General features: G+C 36.5%; 2 protein-coding genes across 7 annotated transcripts; both read left to right on the top strand.

Moving 5' to 3' along the window:
• The first annotated feature begins 264 nt into the window (after positions 1-264).
• cep97 (centrosomal protein 97) lies at positions 265-7180 on the top strand. Its single transcript, XM_087803842.1, has 11 exons — positions 265-382; positions 950-1092; positions 1163-1321; positions 1397-1498; positions 2564-2677; positions 2749-2915; positions 2987-3148; positions 3319-3491; positions 4943-5507; positions 5574-5649; positions 6437-7180. The coding sequence occupies exons 1-11, from the start codon at positions 346-348 to the stop codon at positions 6872-6874; spliced, it is 2136 nt and encodes a 711-aa protein (XP_087659968.1). The 5' UTR covers positions 265-345; the 3' UTR covers positions 6875-7180.
• A 338-nt stretch (positions 7181-7518) lies between these two features.
• Positions 7519-25341, top strand: nxpe3 (neurexophilin and PC-esterase domain family, member 3). Of its 6 annotated transcripts, XM_087804757.1 has the most exons (7): positions 7519-7640; positions 10605-10758; positions 17527-17676; positions 19067-19845; positions 21126-21196; positions 21461-21676; positions 22863-25341. In XM_087804757.1, the coding sequence occupies exons 3-7, from the start codon at positions 17560-17562 to the stop codon at positions 23402-23404; spliced, it is 1725 nt and encodes a 574-aa protein (XP_087660883.1). In that variant the 5' UTR covers positions 7519-7640; positions 10605-10758; positions 17527-17559; the 3' UTR covers positions 23405-25341. The 6 variants fall into 6 exon arrangements, with proteins under 6 accessions (XP_087660883.1, XP_087660889.1, XP_087660885.1 ...); XM_087804763.1 differs by lacking the exons at positions 7519-7640; positions 10605-10758 and adding an exon at positions 10986-11029; XM_087804759.1 differs by lacking the exons at positions 7519-7640; positions 10605-10758 and adding an exon at positions 13086-13383.
• Positions 25342-25479: the final 138 nt, after the last annotated feature.

Raw genomic sequence — 25479 nt, 5'->3', positions numbered from 1 at the left:
GAAGATATATCTGGTGAAAATAAGAGAAAATAAACGTAAATAAAATTTAAAATATTTATATTTTTCATTAGAATACCTTTATGTCCGTATATATATCCCGAATCATAGTAGTCGGGCTATTCAATGGCCATTTTCCTAAATTATATTTATTGTTTTTTATAAATAGAGATTATTATTATTATTATTATATGTCTGGCTCTTTGACGAGCGACAACTAGGGAACTACATTTCCCATAATGCCATCGCCCGCCCTTGTGTAGTTGATGGTCTCAGACAGTCAGTGTTGTGTTTCTTCTCATCCTCGGCGGTTTGTGTTTTTATACAACAATCGTGTGAGATATTGTTATGGGAGTCTCGGACGTGGAAACCGACAACGATGCAGGCAAGTGGAATATCAACATCCAGCGGTGTTAGCTTCCCTGTTCGTTGTTGCTAGCTTTGGTGTTTGTTGGACACAACCGTTAGCAACGGACAGTGACAGGCAGAGATGAAGTTCAACGTCAAAAAACACTCGTTAAAACCAATACATAAATGTATAAAACTGCTTTAAAGTCCATTATTTTATTAGTGCTGGACGTATTTCCCTGTGCATTAGCACAGCCTTCTAAGTAGACACTGTAGTTTAGAATGCAACGATGTCAACATTTGATGATCTTCTCATGAGAATGCGAAATAAATCCACTAATAATAACAATACAAATAATGTATATAACATGTTAATGCGTGTCATGGCTTCTTCTAGAACGACATCGTTCATCTTCAGTAAATAGTTTTGACATTTGTGAACCAATGTCTGTTTATTAAACCATCAATAGAGAGAAGACATTATATTCTCATCATTTCTATTTTGAATGTTATTTGTGTCAAGGAAAAGTGTCTATTTGAAGTGTCATTATCTTTTCTTTTTTTCTCTACAAATGTCTGACATCTTTTCTATCTTAAAAACCAGAGCTCGTGTTGGACCTTTCAACTCGGGGTCTACAAAAGCTGGATCCTGGCTTCATGTGTCCCCAAGACACTCACACTCTCATCTTGGATGGAAATCAAATAATGAAACTAGATTATCTAGAGAGAAGCCCCAGCCTTCAGCAGGTACACTTTTTATTCCATAGTAAGAAACAACGTTTCATCTTAATTTTTTCTTTAACTTTTGCTTCCCAAGCTTTCTGTCGCAAACAACCGTCTGGTAAGGATGATGGGCGTGTCCCAGTTGACAGAATTGCGAGTCTTAAACCTTCCTAACAATAGTATCGGCTACATTGAGGGGTTAAGGGATCTGACAAATCTGGAGTGGCTCAACCTGTCCGGGAACAATATTAAGGTTTGCAATCCTAATGTTTATTTCTGAGGATATTTGATCCAGTTTGTTTCACAACCGTCTACTGTTTTCTTACAGGCCATTGAGCAGCTGAACAACTGTGTTTCCCTTCAACACCTGGATTTGTCCGATAACAACATCTCTACTATCGGTGATCTCACTAAACTAGTAGAGATGAAGGTGAATATTGACACATCTGAAGACGGTTGTCCAAGTGATCAAAAACAAGTTTACTCCAGCATTCGAACCACAACTTTTCTGTTTTGATCCGTGTACTGAATTAACAAACTATGTTTTACTCAAAAAGCACTGAAATAGATCATACTGCTGACAAGGTAATCATTTCATAGAAATATACAGTATATTTTTAAAATTACATCAGAGAATGGGCTGGAACTTCAGTTGATGACAGTTATTGCAGTCTAACTGGAATTTAGACTACATTGTTAAATGGCATTGAGTCATCACATTTTATAGGACTGTATTGTTTTCAGTCATTGTGTAATAAATTTAAAGTTTTTTCTTTTGCTTCTTTGCTAGTTCTAAACGTTAGCGTCAGTGCCTCAAACTCTACAACTAAATGGCAAAACCAAATGACACATCTTTAAGTTCAGATGGAACAAAAGTACAAAAACAAAATTGAATCAACGAGTTTCAATGATTCATTTTTAGTTATTTTACTTACAGACTAACACATTTCCACTGTTTCAACTTCTCCTCCTCCGTTAAGACAGACTTTTTATTTAAGAATCTAGTTCTGTTTTATGTAGTTTTATCATTCTATAGTTAATTTAAGCAATTGGTTTTATATAATATGATCATATATATATGAAGTATTCTTTAACAATTTGCTGTGAACAAACGACACACAAACTACCTTGAATTTCAGATTCTCAAGTCTCCAGTTGTACCTAAACGCACCACATGTGGTTATACAAGTAGCGTGTAGCTAGCTAGTTAGCAGGAAATTGAAGTTTATAATAGTAAAAAAAAAGGCTTAAATATCCAAAAGCAAACATTAACTATGAATGTTCAGCCATACACAAATGGCCATGATTGCCCAAAATACTTTTACAAATACTGCATATTGAAAAGCGAATACAAGTACTGAAATACACTCTAAAAGTTTATTTATATTTTGATTATTTTGCTGTGTTTTGCTATTGGCTAATGGTGTTTAGGTGCCCTTTTATGGTGAAGTTTGAAAATTCCTAAACAAGATTTTTTTTCTTTTTGCGGTTGCAGACTCTTTTGCTTCATGGAAACTGCATCACAACACTCCGGACTGTACCTACACACCTCCCAGCCCACGTCTCTATTCTGTCCCTGGCAGAAAATGAGATCCGGGATATCAATGAAGTAATCTTTTTTTTTTTCTACTTAAAAAACAAAACCTTTATGATTTGTTGACTAAGCGATTTTCTCCAAAGGTCTCCTACCTCGGGTCCCTTCACGATCTTGAGCAGTTGTCCATCATGACCAACCCTTGTGTGATGACCAATCCCTTATTGCCGAGCTTTGACTACCGGCCGTACATCCTCAGCTGGTGTCTGAGTCTCAAGATTCTGGATGCTGCTGCTGTTTCTCAGAAGGAAGGGTAGGTGAACTCCTGCACCTCAAGTGTTATGTCCTCATTGTGAATCCTTATGCGTTTTTTTCCTGCATCAGCCTGAAAGCGGAGTGGCTGTACAGTCAGGGTAAAAGTCGCTCCCATCGACCAGGTCAGCACGTGCAGCTCGTGCATTATCTCGCCACAGTTTGCCCTCTGCCGTCACCGTCCCTGGAAACAGCGGAAGATGCCAAATTAGAGAAGATCCTGAGTAAACAAAGGTATGATGTGATACAGAATGAGATAAGTTTCATCTTAAATATACTGAAGCAGTGCACTTGTGCTTCTTTAGAGCCGACAAGTATTCTTAAAATCCTTGTCCGGTCATAATGTTGTTACACTACTGGAGTATAATGTAGATTAAAGAAAAATATTTATACTTTTTTTTAAGGTTACATCAGAAGCAACTGCTGGAGGAGATCCAGGGAACCAGCCCTCTGCGTCCGACTCAGCTGGACGTGGAGACATGTCAGCCTGAACTCTCAACCCCACAAGAGAGAGTCAGAGAAGAGACTAAAGTCCACACAGCGTCTCCCACACCAGTCCTGTCGGACCAAGAAACGGGTGAGAGGCTGGAAAAGTACTCGTTGGTCTTCAATCTGATGGCCTTAGTATAAAAAAACAAGATGCATCCACACAGCATTCCATCATGTCTCTTTAGTCATGAAAAATTCCAAACAATTTAGTTGCTATAAAATCTTTTAAAATATGGGAAATCCTTTTTTTTTTAATAAAAAAGGTCCGACATACTTAACCCTGACATGAAGTTATCTTGTAAATTGTAATTTAGCCGCAGGTCACTTGATATCTATCAAAGTCAGTAGGTCAACCCAGTTGCAGCCTTTAGAAAATAAGCACTTTTACTGAGAGTGAAACCCCCAATAACTCTATCATATCTAAACTTCTTCGACCAATTTAATTTATATTTCACTGTTTAATGTTTCATGGATCTTTGTGTGGTTTCACTGTGGATTTTGACAATTTTATCTCATCATATTAGAGAAATCAGTTCCATCTTAAATAAACAAGGCTTTTTTTATATAATTTAATAGGGTTATCTTTATTACTTAACCATTTAACATTGAAAAACAATTGAGTTGCTCTGCCTTCAACATTATAAAAGTTGGACAATAACTGGAGGACGTTACGTCACGGGCTAAAAAAAAAAATGCTGTAACTGTGACCACAGTCACCTTCGCATCACCCACAGAGATTGAAAAGGGGAAACTTTCAGTCCTGCAATGTATGATGGGGGATCTTTTTTTTAAAAACCCATCGTTTCTAATTAAATAAAGAAAAGTATCTAGGCTACTGCAACTTAAACATAAAATATTCAGGTGTTATTACCTTTGCAACAAGTCAAAAAAAGTATATATATTTTTGCCTTGCAACAATTAGGCAAAAGGTCTATCAAGAAATCAAAGCAGATTTGTTAAATTGGTGGTTCAAAAAAGACATTTAAATCAATTCAAACTAAAATTCTTCTGTATTAAAACAACTTTTTTTCAAAAATTGTCGTAAGTTCATTTTGAGGGTATAAATAAAAACATAAATGTAAAATTAAAAACAGACTTTAAACAATGATGGGAAATCTTGGTTTAAAGACATGTTATTATGTTATGTTGACAGGCTATTAAATTGTACTCATTCATTCCTCGGGGTATTAAGTTCGGGGGCAGGAGTGGAATGAAAGTATCTGGGTGTTCTGTTCTATGTTAGTCTTTGTATCTTTGTCTTTGTTGTTTTTCTTTGATCTATGTTCTTTATCTCTATCTTTAAACTTAGATTGTGTCATCTTGTTCTTTCTCTTTATGTTCTTGTTCTTATTTTATTTTGATTTATTTTTTATTAAAAATTGCTGTATGAATTGGCTATTGGAAAAAAACAATATCCTGAAGGAGGATTTTTTTTTTTTTAACTTTACCTTATGTTTTAATTGTTATAACAACGAGAAAGAAGGACCAGCACAGTTGTGCATTTAAAAAAATAATGTTTAATGTCTTCTTTCAACACAGAGCCAGTTGTGCAGTTCAACACCTGGATGAGTTCTGACAGTCCGAACACGTCCTTACCGGTGATCTGTAGCTCCAGAATCGGCGATCATCCTCTGTATCTCGAGGAGCTGCACGCCGACGACAACAGAGCCAACATCCTTCCCTCCGAGTCAACTTTTCTGCCGTTCAACTCCGATATAGAAACGCGCTCGGACAGCGAGGACGAGACCGAGACGTTCGAACCGGATTCTTTGGCTCCAAAACTGCCGGCACAGTTGAAAAAGGGCAAGATGTGCACAGCAGACGAGGAGCCGGTCAGGAACGGAGAGATCATTACAGCCAAGGAGGGAGTTCCACAAACTGGTTTAGTTTTGGAGAGGAAAGACCCGTCGAAACGAGAGAGTCCCGTAAGCTCCGCCAGCAAGCCCAGTTCAGCAGACGCCCACAGAGCAGCTGTTCGAATACAAGCGTGGTGGAGGGGATGCTCCACTCGGGCTCATCACCCGGAGTCCAGGGAAGTGCGCAGTGAAATCCGCCTGCACCGGATGCAAGAACACATCTTGTTCCTATCGCAAAAGTTGGACAGGTACCACTTAAAAACATCTATTTCTCACTTCGATGACGACATGACCTGAGTGCGATTCCTCTGCAGAGTCCAGAGGCAGTTTGAAGAAGAGCGACTCCAGAGGATGGTGCAAGAAGAAGCAGTGAAGTTCTTGTGGAAACAGGTGAGCAAATCCAGAGTGGTTGCAAGTTGATGCAATATAGAAAAATATATGATTTTTACCCCTCTAGGAACATTTTTAATTGAGGAAGTAGTTGGGTTTAATTTTACTTCAATTTCACCTTTTTATTCCCATTTTTTGGGTGTTTATTTGTCAGAGTTTAGTTGGTATAAGCTCCCTTGCTTTGTTTTTTTTCATTAGATGTTCAAATAATCTTTAATATAATTGGAAATATTCTGGCTACACTTATGACAGTCGTAATATATCGTGATACTGTAGTAACGAGGATATATTTGTAGTACGGTCGAGTACTTGACTCTGGTGTTGCACAATTTACAGACCACATGACTCTTGATTAATTCGTAACCGTTTTTATTTGTTTTGAAACTAAAATATGTCCAAACATCAGCTTTAAAAGCTGCTGGAGTCGACTGTATCCTCTCGTACTCAGTCACCACCAGGATTCTGCGGCATTTAATTGTTTTAACGTAATGACTGCTGCCGTCTAGACTATAAACCAACACAGTAACTATTTGTATGTTAATTGTAAATGTTTAAAATCAAATTGTTTAATTTTTAACACACTTGTTAAAACATAAACTATAAAAACTATGATATAAATAGAATTGGATTTAAAAGCCAAAATACTTTAAAAAAAACAATACAGTGCTGTAAAGAATTGTGAAAGTTTATTGATGTTTTCTTGCACGTCTAGTCGCTATGAAAGTGTTTTAAGTGAAATTTCTTGAAATAAAAAATGTCATAATATTCATTTTCTCCATGTTTACAGCTTCAGTCTATGCAGCAGTGGAAGGATTCTGTCCAGCAGCATCTCTCTGGTCTCGCTCCTCCCTCGGCGTCCGTCGCTCCCCCCTGTGAACTCCCCCCGCCCGTCGCCTCCAGCACCACGAACCCCGCCAGCATGGGCGCGTCCTTCCCGGACTCCGGGTTCCAAACCACCGGCGACCAGCAGGCGGCGCTAGAAGACAGTTTCATGAGCAGCGGCGCCACAGACTCTCTGAAGACGGTGCGAGCCCTGAGCTCCTTCAACTGCGGCACCAGCGCCGACAGTCCGGACAGCAGCCTGCTGGAACAGTACCTGTCGTCGGTGCAGCAGAGGGAGCTGGAAGCCGAGGAAGGGGGCGGCGAGGTCACCGAAACGAGGCTGTCCTCGCCAGAGAGGCCGGGAAACGGCCGTCACGAGGAAAACGGTGACGCACACGAATGACTCCTGACTGGAGCTAATGCACCTGAAGCCCTAAAATACATCTACGCTCATCAATAATTCAGATTAAGTGATGCAGGTGGATACAGTCAGTGCACTTTTAAGCAGCGAAATGTAACTTATGAATGTGATTTTTGTACTGACAATCCACGCGTTAATGGAGAAATGTCCGTTACTGGACAATCTGGCGTCTAGTAGTTGTATATTCACCCATTTCCACGTATGGTGCCTGCAAGGTTTAAATTAAAGGTGGAATTAAAAAATGTTAACCTTGGATTATGTCTCAAAATAAATGCTTTTACTATCAAAGCAGAATAATGTTAAAACCATTAATGCATTCATATATTTTTGGTTATTTTATGAGATGTCTAAATTTGTGTTTTAATAATATTGTGAATATATATCAACTGTTTTGTTTTCTTTAAACAAGACTATGGATAATAATGACACCTTATGGTCAATTTTCGATCCATTTTGTTAGCAAAAGTATATTTAAAATAACACTATTATTCATCCCGATACTGCAGTTTGACATGGAACTCTTTATCGTTTAAATGACCACTTAAAAGAGTCGCTCAAGTTAACTGGACTACAATTCCCAGCATTCGCTGTGGGTGAGTGACGTCATTGTAACGCACTTGAAACCAGTTCCAACAACCTTTAGTCAAACTCTCAATTTGGTTGTGTCAGAGTTACTGAGTTTTTTTTAAATCTTCGACACGATGCAGTGGATTACTGCGGATACTCGAGGAGAAGGTGAAGACTTCTGGTGAGTAATAACGTTTCCTCGGTTAACTTGAGCGAACATTTAAGTCATAAGCGTTGAAGTTTTGTAAGAAGTTTTGTACTTTTTTTTTTTTGCTATTGCTAAAAACCTCTATCGTCACTAAAATAAATAAAATTTCGCGTGGTAGTGTTGACAAAAAACAAACGAACATTGTATTATGTATTCTCGACTCAATACACAAACTTTGCGATCGCGATAAGAATAACGATCGATTCTTGATGACGTCAACAGTTACCCCAAAGGGACAAAACTAAACTACTGCAGTTCTTGACTATTTTTATCTGGAGATTTCATTGAAGATTCTTCGGTATTAAAAAACTTTTTCAATAACAGTAAGTAGTATAAATGAAAACATTATCAAACCAATAACAAACACATGAACGTGATAACGTTATACACATCTTTAATTTCTTAACGCATGTATCAATAAAGTTTTACTTTACCTTATATCACAATGAAATAAAAGCACAAACTCAAAAATACTATATAAGCAAAAATTGTAATACTACAGAAAATACAAAAATGGAAATAAAAAGTTACCTTATCTGCCTTCAAAATCGGGCACACATAAAAATGTAAACGTATTTTGTTGGATATTGTGCCTCTTTTCCCATGACGTCTCAATTACCATTTGCATTTCATGACTTAATTTATGTTTCTGTTTGTAATATAATCTTTTGCCTACAAATGAAAATAACAAAATCAAGGCTTAATCTAATCTTTCTGGTATTTTCAGTGGCCATTCAAATGATTGAAGTGCAAAACTGGCAACTTTAAAGTTATTTTTCGGTCAATATTCATTATTAATGTATTTAATTAAATAGTTTTGAGTGTAGTTAATGCTTAGATTTTTTTATTTATTCAATATTTAATGATAAATGGATCAAGTTCTATCGTCAGATTCAATTGATTTACATTATTTGATTCAACCTTCAAGTGGAAGAAATAAAATTCGCTGAAGGGCGGTGTTTATTTAATACTTAAATACTTAAAATGACACAGTCAATGATCACCTAAACACTCCTATTCTTTTCATAGATTCATTTGTAAATATGAATCATACTGAAAACACATCAACAATGGCTTTATATGAGTAATCTTGTGAAGTTGGGTACGGTTGGAAAACCGTTGAAGTGCAATAATTATAATGAAATTATTATTATAATAAAAATAAGCAAGTCAGTCAAACTGTTTTCAACCTGGTTGTGATCAAGTTGTATGTGAGGGGATTATCATCCGTGTACACTCTGGTAATCTCTTAATCTACCAACTACTGCTCACTTCAAAGCGAGGAACTCAAGTTTACCAGAAAACAAAAGTTAGTTCATAACTTTGTGGGCAGGAATTTCCAAGCATCTATATAGAAGTCAAAGGTCAACTCAAAATCTGGTTTGGCCAGAATAAGTGGACTGGTTTAACATGTCAACCGGATAACTATATTCTCAACACGTTTGGTGATGGTTGGCCAATATTTTCTTTCCCTATGTTAGAGATCGGCTCTCGAAAGACTCATCTGGACTTTCCACCAGCTAAAACAGCGGCTTTAAAAGTCCTGATTAAAGGTTCTGTAGTAACCTAGGAAACCAAGAACCTTGCCAAAGTTCTTGGACTCCCTGTTCTGCAGTTGCTTCTCTGCTTCCAAGTCTTTAGGATCAATCTTACTCTGACTCCTTCACTTGTCACTAAGCGACCCAAATACCAAACCTTCTTCTTAGGCCTAACACTGTGCTCTCTCAAGCGGGGAAAAAAAAAAATCTCCTCACGTCAAAAACATAACAAAGAATGTCATATTTCACTCTGAGCACTTTTAACGCTGCAGGGGGAGAAGTCGCTCAAAACTTGAGTTTCCAAATATTGTCTGCACAAGTAGTCTCCGACCCTGCAATTAAGTAAACCCTGGTAAATATAGAGAACACTTCCAGGCTACTGTCTACTGGAAAAAAAGGAACTTAATTCCAACCCTTAGTCAACATGAGGGTGAGAAGAAAATGAACTATTACTTTAAGTTCTGGTGATAAAGAAGAGACTCCAGTGACTGAAGTGGGATGTTGGGAATGTTCTTTTTTTTTAATCCATCGTCTTTCTCTCATGGTGACACCAAGGGTCAATGAAAATGCATTATCAGCTGATGGGATTATACAATACTTTTCTATGAAGTTTGTAAGTAAGTAAGTAAGTCATTTTTATTTGTATAGCGCTTTCCAGACCAGGGTCACAAAGCGCTTAAACAATCAAAACGATATTCAATAAAGTATATATTTTAAAGATCAAGATAAAACTGATAACATAACAGGAGTTCCAGAAAATCAAGGAAAAGCCTGAACAAATATAAACGTCTTAAGATGTTTCTTAAAGGAGTCAGTAGATCCATCAAGCGTAAAGAGAGAGGAAGATTGTTCCAAAGCTTAGAAGCAACAGCTTGAAAAGATTTCTCTCCTCTGGTCCTGAGCCGTGTTCAGGAACCACAAGTAGATTCTGATCCACAGACCTCAGAGCCCGAGCTGGGGTGTAAGGCTGGATCAGATCAGTGATGTAAGGAGGAGCCTGACCATGAATAGATCTGAAAGTAAGAACCAGAATTTAAAAGTAGATCCTGAAATAAACTGGAAGCCAGTGAAGAGTTTTAAGGATCGGAGAAATGTGAGTTCTTCTACTAGAGCGGGTTAGAATTCTCGCTGCAGAGTTCTGAATCAACTGCAGGCGAGACAGATCCTTCTTGTTAAGACATGAAAACAAACTGTGACAATAGTCCAGACGAGAAGAAACAAACGCATGGATTACAAGCTCCAGATCATGTTCTGACAACATTTTCCTAAAGTTTAGAGATTTTTCTCAGTTGAAGTTTGGCCTGGTTTGCCTTTGCCACGTTAGTCCTGGTGCAACGTGCCTCACTTTAAGGTCACTGGCCGCCTCTCTCTCCAATGACCTCGTTCTGTTTCCCAACAGCGTCTTATGCAAGTGACCCACAGCACGATGCCCAGCCTCGGCAAAGCGGTGGTTACCCTTTACACTGCTCTTGGTTCCCGCGGTAACCGCCCCCCAGGACTTCCACAGAGGTGGCGGGAGGTCGGAAGCTTTAGCCGGAGCAGAAACCTGAACAGTAAGTACCTTCAGTCTGGCTGACTTTAAAAGTCTGAATGATTTATTTTTTCGTGTTTGCCTGGAATGTTGCGGTCTCGTTTATTGACCCCTGGAAACCACTTCCTGTTCCTGCAACTCAGTCGATCAGTCAGTCTCATGACTCGCATGAAACCATGAACGTATTACGAAATAAATTAATCTCCGGTTCGGTATATAAAGGGAGGGGAAAGACCTGACAGACCCGGGTCAGGATACTGGATGGTCTGAGGAGCTGTAATAGAATTGACGGGGTGAGTAATCTACGAAATGATTTCAGTGCAGTCAGAATATTCAATCTTTTCAAATGTTGAAACGCAGAATTTTCCTGATGAAAATTTCATTTTTGAATAATTTAATTTAATAATTTAGACATTTAATGTTTAAATCTTTTAGTTTTTTTTACTTGTTTATGAATAATTGAACTTTTAATTTTTTATTTAATTTTAATATTTCGTAGTTTTTTGTTTTTTTTACATAGTTAGCCATTCTAATTACAATCATTTCTAGATAAATTATCAAAATTCCACTTTTTTTAAATGTGGTGCCTTTTAAATTAAAATCGAAAATGCTTATATAATAGTGCCAATATATACAATATTAAAATAAATAAGCTGAAAAAACATATTTTTTATTTCAATTTAGAAAAAACAAATAGAAATATTGAATTTAATTATTTAAAAAAGTATTTAATGCTTAAATATATGGCTGGCCGGTATGACAAAATCTTCACATCACGTTTCTTTTAAACTGTATCGGATTCACGGTATTTGAAGGTTTTTGTTTTTTTAATGCAAGAGTGTTCTTACATATATTTTATTCTGATAAGAAAATAATTACTGCAGTTGATTGTCTTTAAATGGCCCATTTTACTGTCATAACTACTTTATCATGTCTATTTTTGCATGTCGAGACACGGGGAAAAGCGTGAGCCCTTCAAAGTATGTCGGCAGTAATTAAGTTAAAGATGAGAATGAGAATGGTTGCAGTAAAAATAGAACATTTTTATTGAACATTTTTGCAAAATCATTGAAGTTAACCATCCAGTAATGTAATGTTAATGATAGAGGGAAACTATTGATCCCTCCATCATTATCATGTACAGTATTTACAGGAAGCATTTCCTTGACAAGGTGGAATGGAGTGTGTTTGCATTCTCGACGCAGCGCTTGTGGTTTATTCTCATATGCAGTCTAGAATGGATGTCTGACTACTATTGCACATTGAGCTGTGGATGATTTTTTTGGTTAAGGTAGGTATGTGTGTAATATATTTAAGTTGAATTGATTTTTATAAAACCGGTATCATCTATAAGATTCCATTGATATATGTATGATTTTCCTGTGATAAATATTAAGAAGGTTATGGACTATTATAACCCGTGAAAATGCACTCATTTCTGGTCAAACTCTAAGTCAATGGAGGTCAATATTTTAGCTGTGACCTTTTTGTTGAACCCGACTTTCAAAATGTCATAACTTGCTCAATATTTACTCAATTTTAAAAAGGTTAGTATCATTGGAAAGCTTGCTAAAAAAAGAAACACACACACACATATATATATATATATATATATATATATATATATATAATGTTATAATATTAATCAATCAATTAACGTTGTCAATTAAGGTATAAAAAAATCATTAGCTCTAGAAATATACAACGCAAAAGCAAATGAATAGCCCAAATTGAACAAACACACGATATGTTGTTTAAATATTTATACTGTTTATTAAAATAACTTGTACTTGAGTCACTCAAGTACAAGTTGAGTGTGTGTGTATATATATATATATACAGGTCCTTAATAGCATATTGTGATAAAGTTGATTATTTTCCATAATGTAATGATAATAATTGAACTTTCATATATTTTAGATTCATTGCACACCAACTGAAATATTTCAGGTCTTTTGTTGTTTTAAAACTGATGATTTTGGCATACAGCTCATTGTGTGTGTGTATATATATATGTATGTATATACACACACACACACTAAACAAACACGCAAGTTTTCTTCAGAAAATGTACGCGTTTCCTTTGGTATATATAGAACTCAAGTATAAGTTATTTAAATATAAAATAATGGAAACGTAAACACACTTTAGGGTGTATTTAATTGTTTGACTTTATTGCGTCGGAAGTGACAGTAACTGAAAGTAAACAAACATGTGCGAATCGATCAATTTAAAAGGTATTTTTCAGTCTCAGAGATAAATATATCATTTATAATATAACGGGGAATTCAATGAATATTTAACTCATCTAAGATGTTTTGCGAGGGAGTTTTGTCGAGTGACAAACATTGAATATGTTGTTGAGATTTGTGGCTCGTATACTTAAAGATGCAATATTCTAGATAAACTCTGACGTGTGTTCTACGTCATCAGTATTGATTAATAGTGGTGACGTAATCAAAGGCTAACGCAGTTAAACAGTGTATAAGGTGATCCTGTTATGTTTACGATATCCAGGAAGAGGAAAATAAAAGAGTTATTTGGTCCGCGTCAAACCTTTTAAAACGGTCCCACCCACGGATGTGGCTCCGCTTTTTGTTATCAGTTCGTCTGAGGCAACAACGTGTGCTTCGCTCTGATAGTCGGTGTAAGTACCATTTACACAGTAAGTACTATTTACAACGGCAGCCATTATAGACTCAAAAACTTTGATGTGCAGACGCTTTGTTGTTGGTGTGCAGCAGTGAAATGATTCCCCCGCTGAAACACCGCGCACGTTCCGGTTTAAGAAAGATTAACATCACCTTAACAGTTGAATATTTTGTTGAAACTTTGTTTTTCAAGACCTTTCACCCTCACATGTAACACGAAATGAAATACTCAACAGACAAGATCCTGAAAGGAAACAGAGGAAACAAGAGATCCATCTTTTATTTTTCTAACTAGCCAAATGAAACCAATAAAACAGCCCAACCCTGAGCGAGAGCAAAACAGTGAAGTAGGCGGAGAGCTGTACAAAGATGGACATACAAGACCACAAGAAAGAGGCAGTAGCACATTTTTTCTTAAAAACGAATCTGGGTAGCCAATATGTTGTGAATGATGTGTTTATTATCATTTAAAAAATAAAAATAAATTAATAAATAGTATAAATAAATAATAACGTATAAATAAATTAACTTTCTAAGTCACGTGTTATATTTTGACAACATGTATTTTATACAAATTTAATCTCAATCTTTAATTGATCTTTAATCTAAAAAAAACAAACTGTGGCAAACGTTTGAGAATAAAAAAAACAGAATCATTTTCTGACAGTAGATGGCGGCATCAGCGCATGCGCAGGTCAAAATAGTGGTTATCGTGAGAAATAACATCTGTCTCCTAGTGTATGCTTGTTTACTTTTACAAAGTTTGTGGTTTTACATTTTTGACTTGTTTGTATGGATTATATGTCCAGTGACAAAACGGTTTAAACACTCTCAAGAAACGTTTAACATGATACTCTTAAGGATTACTATAGAAGTGTATCAGCGCGAGCAAATTATATTAGTTTTTCGATATGGAGGCTTTGAGATAAAAGCAATTGCTCCGCCATAATGCATTTAACACAGGAAGCAGAGTTTAAAAATAGCCAGAAATAAATCTGTGGTTTTCTATGGAAGTGACTTGAATACTGTTGTAGATGGAAGAAAAATGAGAGGAGAAATAAAACCAATGAGATGAATAGATGTGGTAAATAAGGACATGAAGAGAATATACGTGATAATCATTGCTTGGGCTATTAGATTGTACAATTCTGAGTTTGGGGGCAGGAGCGAAAGTATAAAGTATCATGGCATTCTATTTCATGTTAATCTTTGTATCCTTTGTCTTTGTTCTATGTTCTTTTTCTTAGACTTAGTTTGTGTCATCTTGTACTTTCTTTTTATATAAACTTTGTTCTTGTTCTTGTTTTTTTGTTTTTTAATTATAGTCTGTATTGCTGTGTATTGCTATTTGGGAAAAATATCTATCTATAAGAGAGGACGATCAAAATTTATACATATTATTTTCCATTTTCTTTGTCAGTTTAATGGAATATGGAAGTATATTGGAGCCATTCAAATGTTTAATGGTTGAATTTAACATATTAAATGTTAATTTATTTATTGTTAATATAAATTTTGTTGGGGTTTTATTTTTTGTTTTAATAAATCAATAACTTATTTTTACACATGGTTTGATATTCTAATTTGACTAATTTTCATTTACTAAAATATATATTTTTTATCCAAAAAATTCAATAGACAAATGTTGGTATTGTGCCACCATGAATTTTGTATATATATTTTTTACACATATAGTTGGACATTATAATTCTCTAGTTTTCTAAAATATGTTTTCCTAATTTTATTTTGGATCATTTGCATCCTTTTTAATGTAATATAAAAATAAGTTGATAAAATAGGGCCAGCGTTTATTTTTAATTTAAAAGGCAAAATAAAATTGAATTTACAAAATGTATAATTAATTCGTAGGATAATCACAATTGTTCTTTAAAAAGAAACTAACCTTTTAGTAAACAAATTATTTTTATTTAATAATCATTACAAATAAATCCAAGCTTTCAATATAAAAACTTTTGAATTTATTTTTTTAAACGAATTTTTTTTTTAAGTCAACAACGTTGCAATATATATAAAAATAAATCAAAGTTATAACATTTGAAATGTTAAATTCAAGAGAGAAGTAACCTGAATAAAAACAATAAAAAAAAGGAAAAATAGAATATGAAACGTTTATTGAAAGTTTATTAAAAAAAAAAAAAAAAAACGCCCACTCTGGGTAACGTCACGTGTCCGCTTCCTCCGGCCGAGCGCAGCCGAGGACGAGTCGTCTGTCTTCGGCTTTGTTGTCTCGCCATCTCCGCCCTGTGCCGTTATCATGCTCGCGCATCACCGACATGTAAGTAACGATGATAATTTATCACGTCTATGTCTATTATTACCCATCATGCTCTTCAACGTGGAGCTCGATCGTGACAATAAATAAAATCGACAATCGACGTCATAATGTGTTTAAAGCGTGTTCTGATAACAGGATGCGCTTGCGCGCGTGCGCGAGACAGGAAAGGGGTTGTCACGTGACTTTCTCTGAAGACCCTGCGGTGCTCGATGGAATCTACTGCAGCCTTGAACCCACTTTTTATTGTTCGGTTTCAAGACGACCCCGTGACGTCATCAAAACCACACTCCGATATCGCAAACGATAACGTCACGTTCGCCGGTGTGAAGTCGGGGTCCGTCATACCGATGGTCTGTTCTCGCGTGGGTGGGGTCCTGGTCCTGGTCCTGGACCTTCTTCAAGGCACTTGGAATGTTCTGGTTCATGCCTGATATTCTGTATTTATGTTTCTTTGAGTGTTTGTTTTCCTGTGTGAGTCTAAATGTTTTAGTGTATTTTGATTTATTTTGTGTTTTACTTAGTTCTTTCGGTATTGTGTGTGTGTGTATTGGCAAGAACACTATGTTACCCGAACAAGGATATTTTAGTAGTATTGTCCGAGTACTTGACTCTGTTGTTGCGGTATTTTACAGACCGCATGACTCTTGACAAAGTCGTAACTATTTTCATTTGTTTTGAAACTAAAATATGTCCAAATATCAGCCTTAAAAGCTGCTGGAGTCGACTGTATCCTCTCGTCCTCAGTCTTCGGCGGGATCTCAGCGGATTTTGTTGTTTCTTTAGCTGTGGATGTGATGACTGCTGCCATCTAGTGGCCGGGAGTTCAATTGCAACACTAAAAAGAACCAACGCTGTGAATATGTACATGTTATTTAAAAAAAAATGGATCAAATTATTGATGAAATTTTGATAAAATTATGATATAAATTTCAAAACGGTATCATGGAAAAAATATCTCCATATATATCGATTTGTCGGTTTTTATGTGTTTGTAATATATTTTATCCTTCGTTTGTGTTTTAATTCTCTACTGTTTTATTCATATGCATTTTTTTTCTCTATTTTGTTTTTTTTAAATCATAATTTTGGCATTCGCTTGTAATTACATATAATGTTTTATTATATATTTTTGGGTTTTGCGCTGGGGTGTATTATTGTGTGTGTAAATATTGAAGCATAAATAGAGCATTTCTTGTTTTTTGTAGCTGAAGGATCAGTGAAATCGCAATAGGTCCCAGCTATGACTGAGCATGAGAGGATACAGTCGACTCCAACAGCTTTTAAAGCTGATGTTGTTGAGGTATTATTATGTTACGACTTCGTCAAGAGTCATCTGTAAATTCCTGCACCACCAGAGTACTCGACAAAACTACAAATATATCCTTGTTACTACAGTATCACAATTTATCGCAATATTTTGATGTATATTATAGCACCAGATCTTTGCTAATACACACCCCTAGTTTTGTGTTTTTTTGTTAGTTTTCTGATGTGTTATTTTGGGGTATATGTGGCAATAGATAAAAAAAACGGAAGTCGCAGTTAAACAAAATTGTATTTCTTCACTTCCTCAGGTGTGCGAGGCCACCTCAGGTCCTAGTGCACGCCATATTTCGTGGACTTAGTTAAATAATACGTGCTAGATTTGATGGTATTTTCCTTCAGATGATATATTTCCGACAGCGGAAGACATTTTTCCAGCTCGGCCTCGTCATTATGACCGGATATTATCTTTCATCTCTGTCGACGCTCAAACCTGTGGGACGTTGCCAGGAAACATGTGATTGAAAAAGTCTGTGACTCGAGTTTATGACACGCCGTTTTTTTATCTCATCCTCGCCAGTGCGCTGACGGCGGAGCATGAAGCAGGCCGATCATGGACGAGGGAAAGAGGTGGACATGTACCAAGAAATTAAGAAACTTTATCCTCCTTTTCCTTCTGCTTCTGCTGTCGGGCCTCGTCCTGCTGCTGCACAACATCAGCTCCGTGGAGGTGAGACGCTGCCATTGTTTCAATTAAAACATGTTTAATAGATGGAATACTTTTTGACATATACTAGGATAGAACCCCGTTACTAAATCGTCCTCGGCTGAGCTACAAATATAATGAGTGAGAGTTTAAATGAAAACTTACCAGGTATTAGTTTAAATTATTTATTTTTTTAAATCGACTTAAACTTGGTAAAATCCTATGTCAAAACAAAATGTAAGATTCTGTTTTGATATTCAACAGCACTGTATCAATTTACTTTATTTTCGCTTTAAACGGCTTGCGTTTCAAAAAACGCTGCGTTTTGAACTTCCAGCCACAGTGCCCATGACTGAGGACAAGAGGATACAGATGATTTCAGCAGCTCTTAAAGCTGATTACTGAACAAATGAAAGCAATTTGTTTAAAAATAAAATAGTCTTGTTTAAGTAAAGAAAAATGTCATGTTCTTCACTTCTGCTTAGGTGTGTGTTCTAGATAACATACAAGTTTATCTTGAAGTATTTGTTTATTTAACAATGTGTTTTTCCGTTCAAATATTAGTGAACATAGCTTTTAATTCATTCCAATTAAAACCTATGTTTTGATATTCAACAGCACTGTATCAATGAACGATATTTTTTGCTTTTAACGGCTTACGTTTCAATGAACTCTGCGTTTTGAACTTCCAGCCACAGTGCCCGTGACTGAGGATGAGAGGATACAGATGATTTCAGCAGCTCTTAAAGCTGATTACTGGAAAAACCACAGCAATTTTTTAAAAGATAAAACAGTCTTGTTTAAGTAAAGAAAAATTTGATGTTCTTCGCTTCTGTTTAGGTGCGTGTTCTAGATAACGTACAAGTTTATCTTGAAGTATTTGTTTATTTAACAAAGTGTTTTTCCGTTCAAATATTAGTGAACAAAGGTTTTAATTAATTCCAATTAAAACCTATGTTTTGATATTCAACAGTACTGTATCAATGAACGATATTTTTTGCTTTAAACGGCTTACGTTTCAATAAACGCTGTGTTTTGAACTTTCAGCCACGCCCATTACTGAGGACGAGAGGATACAGATGATTTCAGCAGCTCTTAAAGCTGATTACTGGACAAACAAAAGCAATTTGTCTAAAGATAAAATAGTCTTGTTTAAGTAAAACAAAGAAAAATGTCATGTTCTTCTTTTATCTTCTAACTAATTTTGAATACAGGACAATACTTCAAATATATCCTTGTCACAAATTCCTACCATTTCAAAAATATATCGCAATATATCGTATTGTTGTCCCTGTATTGTAATACGTGTCGTATCGCTAGATTCTTGCCAATACAAGATATTAAAAATAAAGTTATATTTAAAAAAAATAAAAAAAATTCCGATGAATAAATTTGTTTTGTTTTTTTTCTCCAGAATTTGAACTGCCACACCGTCTCGGCCCTGTCCCAGCTCCAGACCCGGATCCAGTCCTCCATGACGGCGGGCCTCCCCTACTACCACCCCAACCACACCTACTGCGCCCTGCTGGGCGAGAAGCCGACGGCAGACGATGAGCTGGAGGAGCAGTACCTGCTGCACCTGCTCTCATGGCCGCCCTTCCCGGCGCGCTCCGGGCCGCCCTCGCTGCGCGACACCAGCGACCCGGTCCACAGCATGTTCACCATCCTGCCCACCAAGCGCGGGTCGGAGTGGCACGTGGGCGACCAGCTGGAGGCGCTGGTCCAGATGCACGACTTCCAGGGGCGACCCAAGAACTTCGGCGGGGACTTCCTCCTGGCCCGGCTGCACTCGCCGGAGCTCGGCGCCGGCGTAGCCGGGGTGGTCCTGGACCACAAGAATGGATTCTACTCGGCGTTGTTCCCCCTCCTCTGGGAGGGTCCGGCGCTGGTGGAGGTCACCATGGTGCACTCCAGCGAGGCCGTCGCGGTGCTGAAACGACTGCGAGACGAGCGACCCGACCGGGTTTATTTCAAGAGTCTCTATCAACTGGGTCTTCTCTCGGAGACCACCGTGTGCAACATGTGCCTTCCGGACCAGCAGAGGCCGCTGTGCAACTACACGGACCCTCACACGGGCGAGCCCTGGTTCTGCTACAAGCCCAAGGTGCTCAGCTGTGACACCAGAGTCAACCACGCCAAGGGGGGCTACATGAAGCACATCGTCACGGAGAAGGAGATGCTGCTGTTCCAGGCGTGAGTTGTTTTTTGAAATGTTGTGTTATTGACTCTTCTGTTTGATTTGTGCGCTGTGGGATTTATTACACAAAATACTTGTGTATTTGACATTTATTTACATTCACATGCTCCACCAGATATTAAACTATGGTTTCAAGATATTATTTCCCGATTTCAGAGACGGTCTTTGGCAGTTTTTTCAACTTTTCATATTGAAAGTACATATTTTTGATACTTCAGCTATCATTTATAAAGGTATTTTTGTCACTTTAATGACTGAAAATGTTTTTTTTTCTATCAATTGAACCAACTTTTTTTTTTTACTATTTAAGAAGGTTGAATTTTTATCATTTATTTAAATCAACTTTTCAGATTTAAGGCACCCTTTGAATAAACAATAAGTCTAAACTTTAAAGCTAGTTTTGTTTCTTTTTTCCATTGAAAACTTAACATTTCTGATTAAAGCAACTTTTTTGACAGAATTAATAACAAATAACTACCTACATACCGAAAAGCCATTTCCTTTCTTAATTGTTCAATTTAAAAAACTTGATCTTAAAAAATGCGATCTTTATATAAATGTTAAATAAATGCCTTCATGCTATAAAGCTAGTTTTGTTCCTTTATGATTCAATTCAAAGTTTCCAAACACTTATTTATTTTAATTAAAAATATATTAAATATTGAAAATATTTTTTATTGATGTACAATTCTATTGTTTGATTGAAAATATTTTCTATACCACCTGCATATGTATGCACCTTGTTTATCTTGCTCAACATCCTTTAATTAACAAATTATTTTTCTTTGTCACAAAATAACTTTTTGACAGATCAATTCATCTTCTACAGAACACCTTTCTTAAGGGTCATTTTTGAAGATTTTAGATCTAATCATAACCGCTGAGCTATGATCATAATCTCAGATTCTATGAATAGCTTCGCTATTGGTTTCCCCCGAGGCACCAATAGCGAAGCGGTTAGAGGGCGAGCACCAAATGAAGTAGAACCCCAATATACATAATAATAACAATAATATTATAAGTAAAACAACAGCAACAAGCAAACACCCAGACCAATAACATTAAATACGAACGATCGAACCCCTTCAAGTATACATTTATTCAAATATATATATATATAATTATATGTACATAGAAACTACAATTCCCAAGTTGAAACCTACTAAACACTTGTGTTAATGCATTTTTATTTCACATCAAATCAATAAATAGCGTAAAACTCCACATTAATTCACCTTCTCAACGACGTATGACTCGTTTGTGTTTCTCTCCTCAGCGGCGCCAACCTCAAAGTTTACATTCCCTCTTCAGGTACCGACAAAGTCGAGGTGCTCCCGTTCAAAAAAGGTAAAGAGGTCCGTTTCTAACCCTAACCCAAAAAAACTCAAGGCCCACCAAGTGATTTTTGCAGCCGGGCAGGAATGTTGGCTCAAAAATCAAAGTAGATTAAATTTCACGTTTGATATAGTGACCTGTAAAGATGCCAGTGTTTAAGATAAGATAAGGGACAGATTGTACAGAGATTTTCAAAAAAGGGTTAAACTAAAGTCTCTAATAATGTGATTGAGTTGGACACTCTAACAGGCGTGCACTCGTCTTCTTCTTCCTCAGATGAGTCGGACAATGAGAACGTGTACCCGGAACAGTTCAAAGCGTCTCCCTCCGGCTACTACTACGAGGACTCCTGGCGGCCGTTCGGAGACACATCCATGCAGCAGTTCTCCGACCCGTCCTCGGTGACTCGCTGTCTGCGCAACAAAATCGTCTACTTTTTTGGCGACTCCACGGCCAGGCAGTGGTTCGAGTTCCTCACCTCTTCCACGCCGGGTAAGAGCAGCACCAACCCTTGCTCGTGGGCATCATTTTGTACATTAGTGTGGAAATATGGAAGTATATCAGTAATTGATATATTTGAAATGTTGAATTGAAAGACTGAATTTAAAAGGCTACATTTTTTTTAATATTGAATTAAGAAAATCTGTTTTTGAAATATTGTAATTATGATATGAAACTTTGAAATCCCCCCCAAAAAACGTATGAAACCTTTCAATATACAAGTGGTTGAATTTAGTATTACCATAAAATACATTCAAACTTTTAAAATGTATTGAAAATAATTCAAAAGAAAATAATTCAAGGCTTAAGAAAAAAATATTTTTTCAAATTCTATGTGTAAAGAAATACAATTGAATCAAATTATAATTAAAATATTTCATTTTTTTAAATGCAATTATTAAAAAACACAAATACAACCTTATAATAAAATTGTTGAATTAAAATATGCAATAAAAATGTTTTTTCTAATAGAGTAATTCAATTATTTAAAGAAAATATTTAATATGTAAATAAACCATTTAACAAAAAAAAAAAGAAAAATACTTGATACTTGTACATTAGTGTGGAAATATGTATATCAGTAATTAGAATATTTGAATTGAAGTACAGAATTTAAAAGGCTAAATGTTTTTAAATATTGAATTTAGAAAATCTGTTTTTGAAATATTGGAATTATGATGTTAAACTATATATTTATATATATATATTATAAAACTAAATATAGTTCAATTTAATAATTACATAAAATATATTCAAACTCTTAATATATAATTTATTGAACAGATTTCAAAATAAAATAATTCAAGGCTTAAGAAAAAATATATTGTCAAATTCTATTTGTTAAAAAATAAAATTATTACATTTTTAAAACATATTTTTTAAATGTAATTAATAAAAACACAAATACAACCTTATTATTATTGAATTAACAGATGTAATAAAAATGATTCTCAATTTTATTTTATTTTTTTTTAATTAAAATATGACCAAAAACTATATTCACAAGTGAAAGTAAGCATCTATTTTCTTTACTAATTTATTTCTACATTGTATTTTCTAATGTAAATATAGAAACGCACACTGTAGTTCAAAGGACGATACAGCAAACTACAATACACTGAAATTTGATTCCCCTTTAAAAGTGCATTTTTTAAGTGACTTTCACTTCCACCTGCAGAGCTGAAGGAGTTCAACTTGTCCAGTCCTAAGAACGTGGGGCCTTACATGTCGGTGGACGTTCGCAACAACATCCTGCTGAAGTACCGCTGCCACGGGCCCCCCATCCGCTTCTCCACCGTCCTCTCCAGCGAGCTGCGCTACATCGCCAACGAGCTGGACGGCCTGTCGGGGGGGCCCAACACCGTGGTGGTCCTCAGCATCTGGTCGCACTTCAGCACTTTCCCCATGGAGGTCTACATCCGGCGCCTGCGCCACATCCGGCGGGCGCTGGTCCGCCTGATGGGCCGAGCCCCCGGGACGATGGTGGTGGTCCGCTCGGCCAACCTGCAGGCCCAGGAGGAGGAGGTCAGCCTGTACAACAGCGACTGGTTCTCGCTGCAGCAGGACACCGTCATCAAGTCCATGTTCAAGGGGCTGGACGTCCTGCTGGTGGACGCCTGGGAGATGACCCTGGCCCACCACCTGCCGCACCACCTCCACCCGCCGCCCGAGATCATCAGGAACATGATAGACATGCTTCTGTCCTACGTCTGCCCCTGACTCCAGGATGCTGTGCCAGTTCAAGACATGATGGAAGGAGTGTGGACTGTTGTTAAGAGTACTAGTCAAATACTCCCCTGGTATTGTTACGTTCTAAGACACACTTGAGCTGTTTCCTGACGCTGTGAACACGAGTGACGAACTAAAGCAAAACAACACAAGCCTTAAGAGGAGCAGAAAAGCAATGACATAACTTCCTATATGAATTAACGAGTGATGGGTTGATGAGAACTCATGAGGCATCAAAGTTAAGACTGTATCGTGATACAGTTTGAAAGACCACTAGACCAATTAGTAGATCAGAGCCAAAGGTTATAAAGCATAGAGTGACATCTAGTGGTCGTTTGAACTGCATCACGATACAACTGTACTTACAACACTGTATCATGATACAACTGTAATTATTACACTGTATCGCGATACAACTGTAATTACTAGTCAAATACTCCCCTGGTATTGTTACGTTCTAAGACACACTTGAGCTGTTTCCTGACGCTGTGAACACGAGTGACGAACTAAAGCAAAACAACACAAGCCTTAAGAGGAGCAGAAAAGCAATGACATAACTTCCTATATGAATTAACGAGTGATGGGTTGATGAGAACTCATGAGGCATCAAAGTTAAGACTGTATCGTGATACAGTTTGAAAGACCACTAGACCAATTAGTAGATCAGAGCCAAAGGTTATAAAGCATAGAGTGACATCTACATACAACTGTACTTACAACACTGTATCATGATACAACTGTAATTATTACACTGTATCGCGATACAACTGTAATTACAACACTGTATCACGAAACAACTGTAGTTACAACACTGCATTGCGATACAACTGTAATTACAACACTGTATCGTGATACAGCTGTAATTACAACACTGTATCACGATACAAGTGTAACTACAACACTGTATCACGATGCAACTGTACTTACAACACTGTATCATGATACAACTGTAATTATTACACTGTATCGCGATACAACTGTAATTACAACACTGTATCACGATACAACTGTACTTACAACACTGTATCGTGATACAGCTGTAATTACAACACTGTATCACAATACAACTGTACTTACAACACTGTATCACAATACAACTGTAATTACAACATTGTATTGTGATACAACTGTAATTAAACACTGTATCACGATACAACTGTACTTACAACACTGTATCATGATACAACTGTACTTACAACGCTGTATTGTGATACAACTGTACTTACAACACTGTATCGTGATCACAACTGTAATTACAACATTGTATCGTGATACAACTATAATTACAACACTGTATCGCGATACAACTGTAATTACAACATTGTATCGTGATACAGTTTGAAAGACCACTAGACGAATCAGTAGATCAGAGCCAAAGGTTATATAGCAGAGAGTGACATCTAGTGGTATTTTAAACCGTATCGCGATACAACTATAATTACAACACTGGATCGTGATACAGGAGATGCCGTGTCATGAGGCCTCATCAACACATCACTGGTATCAACATAGTTCAGTTATGTTTACAACATATGCAGTCATTTATTTTTTAAATCAAAATCAGGCTGATCTGAATCGAGAAACAGATTCTATTCTGAATTAAACCTGTGTTGCTGCTAAATGTGACTCTTTGTAATATATTTATGGATGCAATATGTCAGAAATACAATCGACAGTAGTTGACTTTTTAAAGGAAGGGTAGGTAAAAGTATTCAGTGAACACTTCTCCCCTATATATTGATTAAAACGACTGTGGAAACATTTATCACTTTTACTTACTTTTCCAACTGTGTTCATTCAAAATCTTGAACATATTCAGACCTCATGTCCTTTTTTTTCATTTGAATTTTTCAGTCATTGTTCATGTTGTTTTGTTGCGTTTTCTTCCTGCCACCATTAAAAAAACTTCATTGTTGCCAAAACACAAAGTTTCAAGTCACTTGTGTAGTACAACACCGTAAAAACATTACCTACTTGTTACTTTTGCGTTAAAAACGAAGCTGACTTGACAACGTTTGAAAGATCATCTACCCCTCCTTTAAGAGATATAGAAACGCTGGCTAATT

Source organism: Callionymus lyra, chromosome 12, assembly GCF_982586985.1.
Source record: "Callionymus lyra chromosome 12, fCalLyr1.hap1.1, whole genome shotgun sequence".
Lineage (NCBI taxonomy): Eukaryota > Metazoa > Chordata > Actinopteri > Syngnathiformes > Callionymidae > Callionymus > Callionymus lyra.
The sequence above is the reverse complement of the archived record's forward strand: the minus strand, read 5'-3'. Positions and strand labels throughout refer to the sequence as shown.